Consider the following 14,328-nt stretch of genomic DNA (forward strand, 5'->3'; position numbering starts at 1 on the left):
ACATTCAACCCTTTTGCACTCAAGGCTCCAAACACTTACTACTCCACCCCAAAGTACCTCTCATCCCACAGGCAGTGAAACTCAGTCATCCGTTTGTCCCAAGCCAGGCCAGTTCCCACTGGTACTGCGCATTCTGTGGTGATATCCTGGTTAAAAGGAACAAAATTGAACAATGGCATAAGCAGACAACTCTCTTACAGGCAACAATGGCCTTGTAACCTCAACCTTCCTCTTCCAACCACATTCACTTACAACAGTTCCATTCTCTCTTATCTGTAGCAATGCCTCCTCTTTAAAGTACCAGATATTATTATACACTAAAGAAAAGAATCTCTGCACATGTACAGAGTACTCTTCCATTTCTACCAAGTAAGCAAAAACAGTTTGCCCCCAAACTCTTACAATTACAGATCAGAACTTCTTTCCAGGACAAAGAGATGAATTCTTAGCAGAAATCTGGCATCCCATATTTAGAAGTTTTTAACACTCTCCACACTTCTATTGACATACAGAGAACAGAGCCCCCAGAACTGCTTTGAAACCAGTTGCATCACAATGGGAATGCGACCTACACTGGGTGTCACCCCACTGCCTGAGACTCTCTTCAGCTATCTTTGCCCCACTCTGGGCCCAGCCGCCTTGTGCTCTCACTAACTTTCATGTTTTTTCATCACTCGCTGTCAAGAACACAAAGTGACTGGCTTGGAGCAGGCCAAAGATTGCCAAACAGAGGCAGCCTGGAGGCAAGCTTTTCACATTGCTTTTAATGTGGTAGCATGGAAAAGCGATGCGATTACGTCATTATGTCATCCCTGAACTTCCGGATCCCCAAACTTCTCCAGGTATGTGCTGCACTGGGAGGTACCCACCTCAGGGACAACTCTGTTGAACGTTTTTAAAAGGTGGCACTCCCCTGCCATCACCAAAACTTATACTGCCATGCTGTCTCCAACCATGCCCTGCTCGCTTTCGCAACTGAATGCACAGCTCACCTTCACTGGACAGCCAATGAAGCCTCCAACTGCTGCTTTCCCGCCCCAGAGCTCTGATGCCCAAGCCTTCAACCTACCAATCGCTGCAGGCCTGACAGCAGTTCCTCTGCATCTTTATTCAAGCGCTTGGCCCGTCCTTTCCGCTTGGCCTCTGGCAGTCCTCCCTTTTTGTTGGCTTTTCTCTGGAAATGCCAAGAAATTGCAGAAAGTGTCAACTCAATACATACCACAGAAACCACGCATCCCTCCCCTCCAAGAGTGGGTGCTTTCCACAGAGCCTGACTGAGAATGGACTAGCCATGGCCTTCCATTACCCCTACCCCAATAAGACCCCAATTATTTTACCGAAGGTGCCTGGGTCTCCAAAAGGGGCACAGAGGGAGGTTCCAGTACTGCAGCATCTCCCAGTTCAGAAGCCATTACAGGGGCAAACAAGCCCCAGTCCTGTGGGAGAGAGGAATCCCATGTTACAAAAATGGGCATAAATGCTAAATATAATAATTCGTGCACTAATTAATTGGTATTTAAGATTGTCATGACTATCAAGTGACAGAGCATTGCTTCAACTAGCCCTGTGGGACTCTCAAAGCAATTTATAAATATAAGAAGAATTCCTAACACATGCCACTGAAAAACCCATCAAAAGCATGCTGGTTTCTCTTCTTGTTTGGTGAAATTTTGCTAAACAGGGGTATATGAATCAATATTTTTAATTAAAAATGTACACATAAGAACGTAAGAACAGCCCCACTGGATCAGGCCATAGGCCCATCTAGTCCAGCTTCCTGTATCTCACAGCGGCCCACCAAGTGCCCCAGGGAGCACACCAGATAACAACAGACCTGCATCCTGGTGCCCTGCCTTGCATCTGTCATAGCCCATTTCTAAAATCAGGAGGTTGCACATACACATCATGGCTTGTAACCCATAATGGATTTTTCCTCCAGAAATTTGTCCAATCCCCTTTTAAAGGCATCTAGGCCAGATGCCATCACCACATCCTGTGGCAAAGAGTTCCACAGACCAACCACATGCTGAGTAAAGAAATATTTTCTTTTGTCTGTCCTAACTCTCCCAACACTCATTTTAGTGGATGTTCCCTGGTTCTGGTGTTATATGAGATTTTAAAGAGCATCTCTCTATCCACTCTATCCTTCCCATGGATAATTTTGTATGTCTCAATCATGTCCCACATCAGGCGCCTCTTTTCTAGGCTGAAGAGATCCAAACGCCGTAGCCTTTCCTCATAAGGAAGGTGCCCCAGCCCAGTAATCATCTTAGTTGCTCTCTTTTTCACCTTTTCTTTGTCACCTTTTCTTTGTCACTTTGTTCACTTTTTCTTTGTCACCTCCCTGAACTGTTTCCTCATTTCAAGGTCCCCTTCAGGTTTCTGGTCTGGAGGAGGATAGTATGCCCCCAGTATTACATCACTCCTCAGGCCTGGTAATTTAACCCACAGAGATTCTAGAGTCAGACCGGCTTCGAATTTCTACTTTGCTGGATTCTACCCCTTCTTTAACATAAATGACCACCCCACCTCCAACACGCCCCTCCAAGATGGGCTGCTTATTAGCTCCTTTATCCCTGCCTCCTCTCATTGTGCCAAACCATCTATCACATCCCATCATGCTTCCAATCCCAATTTCTTCTCCTACTCTGTCTTTATCTTGTTGTTCTCTAACCTCCCCATCCTCATCTCATAGGGATGAGGAGTCCTGAACCGGATGCCCCTTGGCTCCTGTTGGCTTTCCCCCAGGGATCAGTTTAGAAGCTGCTCTGCCACCTTTTTAATGTTATGTGCCAGCAGTCTGGTTCCATTCTGGTTCAAGTGAAGCCTGTCCCTCTTGTACAGGCCCTGCTTGTCCCAAAACGTTCCCCAGTGCCTAAAGAATCTAAACCCCTCCTCCCTACACCACTGTTTCATCCATGCATTGAGAGCCCTGATCTCTGCCTGCCTAGCTGGCCCTGCGCATGGAACAGGTAGCACTTCTGAGAACGCTACCTTTGGGGTCCTGGCTTTCAGTTTCCTACCCAATAGCCTAAATGTAGCCTCCAGGACCTCCCGGCTACACTTGCCCACATCGTTGATGCCGACATGCACCACAACCACTACCTCCTCCCCAGCACTATCTACCAGCCTGTCTGGACGAGAAGCGATCGTCTAACACATCTAACAACTATAGTCCATGCAAGCATCAGGAAACAAAGACCAGATTTTTTCAGCCCTCCAGAATTCCAAAGCCCTTTCTAAACAGATCAGCCTTACAGAAATTGCATGTGGCAGATGCTATCTTAAAAGAGGCATCCTCCCCCCCCCCTTGCACTTGCTCACTCTCACAAAGGGAAAGACCGTGCCTGCTATAAGGCACAAACATGCCACCCAGAGGAAAAGTACATTTCCCTTCTTCAAAATTCTTATTTTAACTCCTCAGGAATTTCAATTAAATGCTGCAATCCCCTGTACACTTACTTGGGAGGAGGTCCCCTTGAACACAGCAAAACATATCCATGTATAGAATTAGACTGCCTAACTTAGGTTATCTAGCTGACTAAAGAAATCATGTAGCTCAACCCAAAACATATGCACTAGCAAGTACATTCCAGAATTCAGTGGGACAAACTCCCCAATTAAGTGCGCAAAGAATTGTAGCCTTAGCTGATGAACCAATACTGTACTATATTTAGATTGCAATTCCATACAGACTTACCCAGGGTAAACCCCAGTGTACATAACAGGACTTACATCTGAGCAAAAATGCACAGGATTGTGCTGTGGAACATATAAAATAGCATACAAACCTTTTTCTTTTAAGGAAAAAAATACTTTTTTAAAAAAAAGATAATGCATGCATCTATCATAACAGACACCACTCATTCACATTCTAGTCAACACACATAGGGTTTCAAAGTTCCTCTGTTGATTTCTTGAATTCAATTTCTAGGCTGTCTCTTCTTTAAGGGTTCAGAACAGGTTACAACTACTAACAGCTACACAAAACAGTATAAAAACAGGACAGTCAACAAAGTTAAAAATTACACCAAGAAAACCAGCAAGGTTAAAAATTACACCATACTTGCAAAATCAGGCTGTTGAGTACCAGCCCAAAGGGTAGAGTTCTACTGTTGTTCTAAATAGTATGTAGGTTCAGTTTTTAAGCTAAATTGTGAAAGGAACCATTGTGAAATGTGTACCAAATGGTAAAAAAAAAAAAAAAAAGGCAGGCAGAAGACTAAAATGCACTGATAGAAATGGGTGACTTAAAAGCACAGATGGGCTAAAATGAAAAGGTCACCTTCCTGGGAAGCAAGTACTTTCAAATGACAAGAAAAGCACACTCGAAATTGCCTTTCCACCTTTCACACACGCACACCAACAACAGGAGATCCAGAAGTGCTTTAGGTGGGACACGTGCAACCTGTCATTGACCGCTATGCACACTCACCCTTTGCTCTGGAAATCTCCTTGCCTGTATTTCTCCCTCTGCCAAGCCTGCTCTCAGCTCCAGGGTTGCACACCCTCTTCTTGGAAAGAGCATTTCACTCCCTGTGCCTATTGTGCGCTGCAGACACCCGCTTCCCATCAGTGTTTTTTCCCCCTTGTCCCCACCATCTGTTCTAAACTGTTTGGCAGGGGTGCATGAATCCTTTCAGCCCACAGAGAGAGCCCTGTCCCCCTGCCTATGCTGAGCACCCATGTGCAGCACCTGCTGTTGCAGGTACCTGAACAGGTACAACAAAGGAGCCTCCAGAGACCCCTAGGAGCCCAACCTCCATCCCCTGACTGGGGAGGGAATATCCTCAAGCCCTCCCCCCATCCTCTGACAACATATCAATACTGATCTTAGTCTTATCCCCCCCCCCCCGAGAGGTCAACTTCAGAGGACCCAGCCCAGAAGCAAGACAGCCTGGACCCCGCCCACTCACCTCCCTGCAGGGGACGGAATCAGAAGACAGCAACGGGTCTGGATGCTGCAACCACGAACAATCCGGAGGGGGATGCAACAACCAAGCCCCCCCCCCTCTAACAGGGGTGTGTCTCCTCCTCACTTGAGGGTCTTGAGAACCCACCCACTTCCAGGCTCTTGGTCTCTCCCAGGGCGCCGGCTGATGCTGTCACCCAGCGCCGCCCTTGCCTTGACAAGGAAACCATGAACGCACCCAGCAGGCACTGGGCGAAACCATTCTGCTTTCGGGGGGGAAAACTCAAGATTGGGCCGGACCAATCGGGAGATAAAGCGGCAGGAAAAGGGGGAAGTTAGACGAGGTCATTCACTGCACTGATGGGGGGGGGGAATCCTCTTATAGGGTGGAGTCACACAAGCCATCCCTTTCAGTTTCTTTGTTTCATGAGATGGGTCTCTATTTGTGCAACTTCTGCAGTGTTTCTCAAACTGTGGGTTGGGACCCACTAGGTGGGTCGTGAGCCAATGTCAGGTGGGGCCCCATTAATTTCAAATTTTTTAAAAAAAAATATTAGACTTGATGCTGCCATGGTATGTGACTGCATTTGGGGAAATGTTACAGACCTGTACTTTTAACAAGCTACTATGTATATTCTTTTAACAATGATAGTCAATGGGGACTTACTTCTGGGTAAGTTTGAGTAGGATAGTTAAAAATTTTCCTGCTTGATGATGTCACTTTCGGTCATGACATCACTTCCAGTTGGTCCTGACAGATTCTCATTCTAAAAAGTGGGTCCCGGTGCTAAATGTGTGAGAACCTCTGTTCTAATGTATCCCACTATAATGTGCTAATTTAATGGCTAAGATTATAACAACAGCTTGTTGCTTGTTTAAAACTGACTGTGAAATTACTGGAGAAGCAGGATGAGCATCTTCTGAAATGAGCTCAGGCTAGGACTTTGGGGGATTGCCCTAGGCAGTGATAGGTGGGAAGTGGCTTAAGTAAGGGGGTTGGTAGATTAGATTTTATGACTCAGACCATACTGCACCATCAGTGATTTTCAACCTTTTTGTCTCACGGCACATTGACAAGGCGCTAAAGTTGTCAAGGTGCACCATCAGGCCTTTGACAATCGACAAGGCACACTGCGCTGCCAATAGGAGGCTCACATCCCCCAATGACCCTACTAATAAATGATCCTCCACCAAACTCCTGGGGCACCTCTGCAGACCATTTGTGGCACATCAGTGAGCCACTGCACAGTGGTTGAAAACCACTGTCCTAAATAAACTGAGGCTTAAATAAACTTTAATCCAGACAAGATGGAGGCAGTAGCATAGCTAGAGGAGGTGCAAAGCACTAAGTTTTGCATGGCACCTCACTGTGGCATGCAAGCAGCCTCTCCCCTTCAGAGCCATTCTGGGTCACTAGAGCAAAATGGAGGCATTTCCTCTGTTACTCCGCTATGCTACTGGATGGAGCTGTTATTGGACTGTAGAAAAGCCAACTTGGAGGGCTTTCTGAGGACCGGGGAGGCTGCACACGGCCTCCCCAACCCTTAGAAGGTCTTCTGAGGGCCAGAAATTGCCACTTCTGGTTTTTGGAACCAGAAGTAACTATTTTCTGGCCTTCAGAAGGCCTTCTGAGGGTTGAGGAGGCTGTGCGAGTTATTTAAGGGACCATCTCCCTCATTTGAATCCGCCCACCCACTCTTGTTCAGCACGTGAAGCTCAGCTCTGTGTTTCCCCTCCTTCTGAAATCCACTGGGGTTAGACACCACACCAGGGTTTTCTTGGTCACAACTCCCATTATGAAATTCCTCCCCTTTGAGGCCTGGTTGACCTTACATTGTCAGTTTTCTATCACTTGGTTAAATGGTCTTTGTCTACACAGTTGTTTAGTTTGATATTGTTTTATTATGTTTTTAAATGTATTGATTTTATTGAACAATTGTACTTTTCTTTAACATGTAAGGCACATTGAATCCCCTCCCCCCAAGTGTAGAAAGGTGGAGCAGAAATCCCCTGATTAATGTAATAGATAAATAAACAAATCAACTCTAAAGCATCTGTGCAGCAGGACATAAGTGAAATACTTCAGTGCTGAAGTTAATGTGGAAGTAAAATACTTGTGTTTGGAAAGGTGTCGATGTGAATGCGCAGCATAGGCCAGCTCTCTGACATTGACACAGATAAAGACATGCAACCCCCGTGACAGATGCTGCAGGAAGGTGGCAACGATGGTCCTGGAGCTGTGATACCTGAATGCCAGGCAGGTCTCACATATTTTAAAAATAATGCAGGACTTGTGAAATGGGAGGGAGATTGACAAAGCAGGTGAGAAATCAAGTTGCAGCTGTAAAATGACAGAGGCAGTCGTGAGCTATGTCACAATCTTCATATCACAGTGTTTCTCAACATTTGTCCTCTACCGTACCACTTCACATGATCCACCTATTCAAAGTACCACCAAAAGTAATTGGTGATGGCATATTCGCCAGTTACTTCTGGGGTTGGAGGCCAGATGCAACACAGCAAACGCCAGTAAAAAGCTCAGGTTAGACAGTGCGGAAAAGCATGTTTTGGAGCTCTGCCCACTGAGCTGAGCCTCTTATCACTGTTTGTTGTGTCACGTTCCTGGTCTCACTGCCAGGTGGCAGGTGTCCAGGGGTCTTGTGAGTACCACCAGACACCACCTCAAGTACCTCTGATGGTACGCATACCACTGGTTGAGAAACGCTGATCTATCAGATCATAAATGGACTGTGTTTTTCAAAGTGGCCTTCTCTGTCCCTGACACAAAGGACAGGCAACAACAGTTCCTCAGCTCCTTCATTTTCCCAATATTGCTGTGTAAAGGAGGCCACAATTGTTCCCCATATTGCAGATGAGGAAAACTGAGTCTACCAGTTTAGCACAACTGAGCTGGAATTTGAACTCAGGACCCAGGCTAATATTCTATAGTTCTGAATCATGGCAGCTCTCATCCAGCTGCAGTTGGTTGTGACTAATGAAATAAAACAATGGAACATGTTAATCATGACTTATGGGATTGGGTCAGTAGGTCTCCATGTGCACAAGTTTTCCCCAAGCTTAAAGGGACCCAGTCTCCCCCCACTTTTTAGAAGTGTCTACTCCATTACTTACATTTGTCATTTATTAACTCCGTTACTTGTGTTTGTCATTTATTAACTTGAACCAAAGGGAAAGCTGGTCTGTACATATTTGAAGTAATAAAAATAGAAAATGTGCAGACTAGTGGCCCTGTACTTATTTACGTGGAAGCAAGTCTCACTGAGTTTCTTGCTTAACAACAGAGTAAGGAGTGCATCACATTAATGTTTTGGGGATGCAAACATCATTCGGCGTAGTCAGTAGATGAATAAATTTGCAGTACAATCATATGTATATATTTTGTGGAAGAGTTTCCCTATATTCCCCTATATAAAGGGGTCTTTCCTTTAATAATGAGTGGCATGCAGCTTTTGTTTCTTAAATACAGTACTCATTTACTCCATAATGTCCTGACCTCCATTCTCCATACTATTGACTGACCCTGGTCAAAGCTGGACTGTATAGAATCAAGTTTCCTCTCCTGCAGCTCAATCCTATGCAGCTCTGGTGCAGCAAGGCTGTCAGGCCTGTGCTGTATCCAGTGCTGCAATTGAGCAGGCGGGAAGTCTCCTTTGGATAAGGGAACATTTATTCCCCTGCCTTTGTAGTGCCCCAGCCTGCTGAATGGGGCTACTTGAATCTGCGCCAGCTATCTAGCTATTTAAATAAAGCCAGCTATTTAGGAGCGTTGTCCCACCCAGAAAAACCCGCTCCCTGCCTCTAGACTGCCCTCCTGACACCTTCTCCCTGCCTCTCCACTGCCCAGCGCAAACCTTAGCATTGCCAGCAGCTGTTTGGTAGGTTACAGCACCCACAGGGATGGCAAGGCTTTCCTGCCAGCCAGCGCCACTTACATGCTGGGTGCTGTAAAGCACTTTACAACATTTTTACAATACTCAGCACCAGCACTGCAGCCACAGTGCCCATGCTCACAACCCATAGGATGGGTTCTTAATCTTACACTGTTATGTTACATTGTTTAAACTGTCTTAGTGCAAGTGATATGCTGGTTTGGGTCCATAATTGTGTGTATTGTATGTATTCTGCATTTCGTATATGAGCACCTCTGGTACTTGGTGCAGACTATGGTATATTTCTAGTCTGTATGATAGTGGAAAACAGGTGGCAGCAGATCCTAGAGAAATCTAAGGAGCTGAATAGTTGGTATAGTGAAGGCTTATTTGCCACATTCTGGTACCAGAATATGGGCTTCTTTGGTGGACCATACATAAAAAGCCCAAGTCCACACAAGGAGTCTGTGGCAGAGAAGAAGGAACTAAAATGAGTACTATCAGAAACCTGGCACAGTGAGATCATTAATCTATTATCTCAGACTCTCTGACCAGTCCCATAGTTAACTACTTTCTTCCTTACTAGCCCCAAAAGGGTCTGTGCTCAATAGGCCAGCTTGGTTCCCGACTGGCTGGAAAGAAAACTGTGATTAGGCTCAGAGCCCAAAGCAGGGGGAGGAATTCCAGCCAATCCTCATCTCTTCCTGCCTTCTACAACCTTTGAAACCTTGTTCCCAACACCAGTGCCAACCCTTTATCTTCGATGGAGGGGACTGCGTGGGGAGCAATGATCTCATTATGCAGGCCTCTTGAGGCCATGACTTGATGGGCCAGATAAAGTTCCCCTGCCTCCTTTGATGGCTCTACTGAAGGATGTGGGAAAAGGAGAAGGGAAAGAGAGATGCTGTCTGATACAGTCCCCACCATCAGCACTGCAAGGGGGATCAACACCAGGCAGCTCTGTGAGGGATTCCCCTGGATTCTGCTAGCAGCTCTGGGAAAGAAAGAATGTTGAATAGAATTAAATGCAAGTTTGTTAAAGAACAGAGATTCCTAGATGGGGGACATGGTGCCCTTTTTTCAAGAAGCAATGCAACAAAAAGCACTCCTGCAAAGCGTCTCTGCCACCATTAGCCATCCACAAGTTTCCTTGTCTTTTAATTGCCTCCACCCGCTCCTCCATGCTGTCCCTTATACGTGGAATTTCTTCCCAGAATACTTATGTGGTCCCACATTTCTCTCTCTCTCTCTCTCTCTCTTCAAATCCTTCCTTAAACCCCATCTCTTCCATGAATCCTTGCCCCAAATTGAAACTAAGTTTGAGTACATGTAACCGCATTTGTGCCTGTCTATCTTTCTAGCATCCTCTGTTATCTTTGACATTCCCACCCAGCCCAGACTTAGGTACTATATTTCTGCATTCTGTCCAAATTTCAATTGTAAGTTCCTTGGAACAGGGATCTGTCTTCTTTCCTTATTCTACAAATCACCATGTCCATGTTGTCCATAGTACTCCATAGTGTCCGTAGTAGTCCATAGTTCTCACACTACCGCTCTTATTTGTTGCCGCTACTGCTGCTGTTATTATTACCCGGATTGGGAACTTTCTTATCTTTAAAAGGGGATTGGACGAGTTTCTGGAGGAAAAATCCATTATGGGGTACAAGCCATGATCAGTATGCGCAACCTCCTGATTTTAGGAATGGGTTAAGTCAGAATGCCAGATGTAGGGGAGGGCACCAGGATGAGGTCTCTTGTTATCTGGTGTGCTCCCTGGGGCATTTGGTGGGCCGCTGTGAGATACAGGAAGCTGGACTAGATGGGCCTATGGCCTGATCCAGTGGGGCTGTTCTTATGTTCTTATGTTCTTAACTCTTAAGAAACCAAGCATGGATTGGGACTTCTGGCATCTGAAGAAGCAGGCTACAGCCTATGCTGTATGCAAACTTTATGCACAAGGAACTCCTTCTTATTACATATCTTATGACTGAAACCTAGGGCATTCAAAATATGTTGCCACATTGTTAGTATTCCTAAATTGTGGTATAAATCCAATATATTCTGTATGGATCCTGATCAGCACAAACCTGTATCATCTAGTGTAGGACATAGGTGCTGTCTTGAGAACTGAGGGAGATTTAGGAGAACTGTGGCAACCAACCAAGAGGTCTGAATTCTATCCCAATGCCCCAATCTACACATTATGCAGAATAAGGCTGCAGGCTGAAATGGTGGAATTCTGAACTGTTTCATTTTACAGTGCAGGTGGAAGAAATATTTAAAATGCATCCCCATTCTTTAAAAAAAAAAAAAAAAAACTACATGTACAAGAATTATAGTAAATTAGGTTTGTTGCAAACTTAAGGGGGCTTTGGGGTGCTCAGAGTTCTTGGTTCTCAAACCCTAAAGCCCTCAAAGCCCCCTAAAGCCCTCAAGGCCCCAGTAGTACTGCCACCACCCTGTATGTGCCAGTGCCTCAGTCCAGGGACACTAGGACCCTCTAGGCTTAATTCTATCCTTTGCAGGCACTGAGTGCTTTCTCCAATTGAAGCTTCAGTCCTCAAGTTACTAGACCGCAATGAGCACTTGGTAGCTTGCTGAACGGCTAGGCAGGATTCTGAAACTTTGTCCCCAACAGACAATGAACCAACTTAGTAAAAGAGATTTTAGTTTATTAAATACATAAGGTTGCATAAGGCAGCAAATGCTAGAGGCATAAACATCTAGGAAACATATCAGCAATAAAATAATAAAGCTAGTTGGCTAGCTCTATTAATCCCTATCTCTCACCTGGGTCAGCTTCTCTTGTAGATCTTTTAGCTCCAGGTTACCTGTGAGGCCAGATGCCCATGGTGGACAATAGAGCTCACAGTGTGCAGGATGCTGCACCCAAAACCTCTGTCCAAGAAGGGGGCGGACACACCCCTTGGGCCTCATTATTATACTTCTCATGCTAATAGTACTGAGGTGACTTCATACTTATTTAGACTGTCCAATCAGAAACTTTTGAGGACAGAACCTTCTCAGAGTGGGTCTGGTTGCTAGACCTCCTAGTTCTTAACCCTCCCAACTGGAGATCCACAGCTGCATTTCATCAGCTTGATAAGTCGCCTTTCTGTCTGCAAAGGTGCTACATTCCATTGAGTTGTGATTCTTGTCTGTCCTTTCTGGTCAGCAGAGGAGAGACAACAATCTTTCTGTTTGTTTACTCACATTCTTGCAGCTAGGAACTGCTAGCAACTTCTCCATTACTGACTTAGTTTGGTTCAGGCTCCACATGCTAACCAAGGCCTAACATGTACATATTCACGACAAGGTTCTGGAAAGAAGGATTCAGCACACACCTCTTCCTGATTTGCTAGTTATTTGGGGGGGGGGGGGGGAAGGTGCATTGGGGATGATTCAAAACTGTAATTTCCCACCAGTAGTCTGAAGTGGAACAGCCCAGAGTTCTTCCACCTCATTGTCCCACTCCATTCTGTGTAATACATAGATTGAGTTAGTGGCTCCACACCCACCATTTGGCACAGGAAAGAAAAGACTGGCACCATCACTCTAACCTTACTTCAGGCCCAGTCTAGGTTGTGACCATCAAGCCCTGTACTATGGGTCTGCCAGGTGCGTGGCAATGCTTCCTCCTGTTTTTGCGGTTCTAAGTGTGAAGCAAACACAAATAATTTAACAAGCCCCTGTGGGCCACTGTACGTTGTGAGTGGATGGCATTCAGTGTTGAGGGTCAAGAGTTGAACAGGCTGGTCTCAGTTTAACATAGTTCCTCCATTGATCAGAATTCATCAGAATTCATCTCAGCGATGAGAGCACCCTACAGGATAGACCTGGGGTCGTCAAAACACATAGACGAACAGGCCTTGCTGAGGGAGAGTCAGCATGGCTTCTGTAAGGGTAAGTCTTGCCTCACAAACCTTATAGAATTCTTTGAAAAGGTCAACAGGCATGTGGATGTGGGAGAACCCGTGGACATTATATATCTGAACTTTCAGAAGGCGTTTGACACGGTCCCTCACCAAAGGCTATTGAAAAAACACCACAGTCAGGGAATTAGAGGATAGGTCCTCTCATGGATTGAGAACTGGTTGGAGGCCAGGAAGCAGAGAGTGGGTGTCAATGGGCAATTTTCACAATGGAGAGAGGTGAAAAGCGGTGTGCCCCAAGGACCTGTCCTGGGACCGGTGCTTTTCAACCTCTTCATAAATGACCTGGAGACAGGGTTGAGCAGTGAGGTGGCAAAGTTTGCAGATGACACCAAACTTTTCCGAGTGGTGAAGACCAGAAGTGATTGTGAGGAGCTCCAGAAGGATCTCTCCAGACTGGCAGAATGCGCAGCAAAATGGCAGATGCGCTTCAATGTCAGTAAGTGTAAAGTCATGCACATTGGGGCAAAAAATCAAAACTTTAGATATAGGCTGATGGGTTCTGAGCTGTCTGTGACAGATCAGGAGAGAGATCTTGGGGTGGTGGTGGACAGGTCGATGAAAGTGTCGACCCAATGTGCGGCGGCAGTGAAGAAGGCCAATTCTATGCTTGGGGTCATTAGGAAGGGTATTGAGAACAAAACGGCTAATATTATAATGCCGTTGTACAAATCTATGGTAAGGCCACACCTGGAGTATTGTGTCCAGTTCTGGTCGCCGCATCTCAAAAAAGACATAGTGGAAATGGAAAAGGTGCAAAAGAGAGCGACTAAGATGATTACGGGGCTGGGGCACCTTCCTTATGAGGAAAGGCTACGGCGTTTGGGCCGCTTCAGCCTAGAAAAGAGACGCCTGAGGGGGGACATGATTGAGACATACAAAATTATGCAGGGGATGGACAGAGTGGATAGGGAGATGCTCTTTACACTCTCACATAATACCAGAACCAGGGGACATCCACTAAAATTGAGTGTTGGGCGGGTTAGGACAGACAAAAGAAAATATTTCTTTACTCAGCGTGTGGTCGGTCTGTGGAATTCCTTGCCACAGGATGTGGTGATGGCATCTGGCCTGGTCGCCTTTAAAAGGGAATTGGACAAGTTTCTGGAGGAAAAATCCATTACGGGTTACAAGCCATGATGTGTATGTGCCACCTCCTGATTTTAGAAATGGGCTATGTCAGAATGCCACATGCAAGGGAGGGCACCAGAATGAGGTCTCTTGTTATCTGGTGTGCTCCCTGGGGCATGTGGTGGGCCGCTGTGAGATACAGGAAGCTGGACTAGATGGGCCTATGGCCTGATCCAGTGGGGCTGTTCTTATGTTCTTATGTTCAGGGTGCAGAATTAATATCCGGGTGACCACTGAAAGCAATCCTAGATATTTTAACAGGGCCTCCAGAAATTTGCAGCATCGCATCATGTTGGAAAACATCTCCAGGAAAAGCTTTGGTCAGTATTGGCAGCCCTAGAATTTTGTCCCACATCAGTTAGCATTTCTGGGGGGCCTATTTGGATTTTCTGCCTCAGGTGCCAAAATACCTTGAGATGGTCCGACCTTGGCCCCATAAAGAACATCCGCTCCCCCTTGAAAC

General features: G+C 45.8%; 1 protein-coding gene across 3 annotated transcripts in view; it reads right to left on the reverse strand.

Moving 5' to 3' along the window:
- HDAC6 (histone deacetylase 6) overlaps nucleotides 1-5,126 on the reverse strand; it is a 36,709-nt gene extending 31,583 nt beyond the window's left edge. Inside the window, exons 1-4 of one of the 3 annotated variants that reach the window (XM_066613996.1) lie at nucleotides 4,917-5,126; nucleotides 1,338-1,436; nucleotides 1,070-1,174; nucleotides 58-146 (exon numbers count right to left, since the gene is read on the reverse strand). In XM_066613996.1, the coding sequence (XP_066470093.1) occupies nucleotides 58-146; nucleotides 1,070-1,174; nucleotides 1,338-1,412 (269 nt within the window). In that variant the 5' untranslated portion in view covers nucleotides 1,413-1,436; nucleotides 4,917-5,126. Of the gene's footprint in view, nucleotides 1-57; nucleotides 147-1,069; nucleotides 1,175-1,337; nucleotides 1,437-4,435; nucleotides 4,544-4,916 lie in introns of those variants that run through there. The other 2 variants (XM_066613995.1, XM_066613997.1) reach the window with 2 other exon arrangements.
- Between the last annotated feature and the right edge of the window lie 9,202 nt (nucleotides 5,127-14,328).

Source organism: Tiliqua scincoides, chromosome 2, assembly GCF_035046505.1.
Source record: "Tiliqua scincoides isolate rTilSci1 chromosome 2, rTilSci1.hap2, whole genome shotgun sequence".
Lineage (NCBI taxonomy): Eukaryota > Metazoa > Chordata > Lepidosauria > Squamata > Scincidae > Tiliqua > Tiliqua scincoides.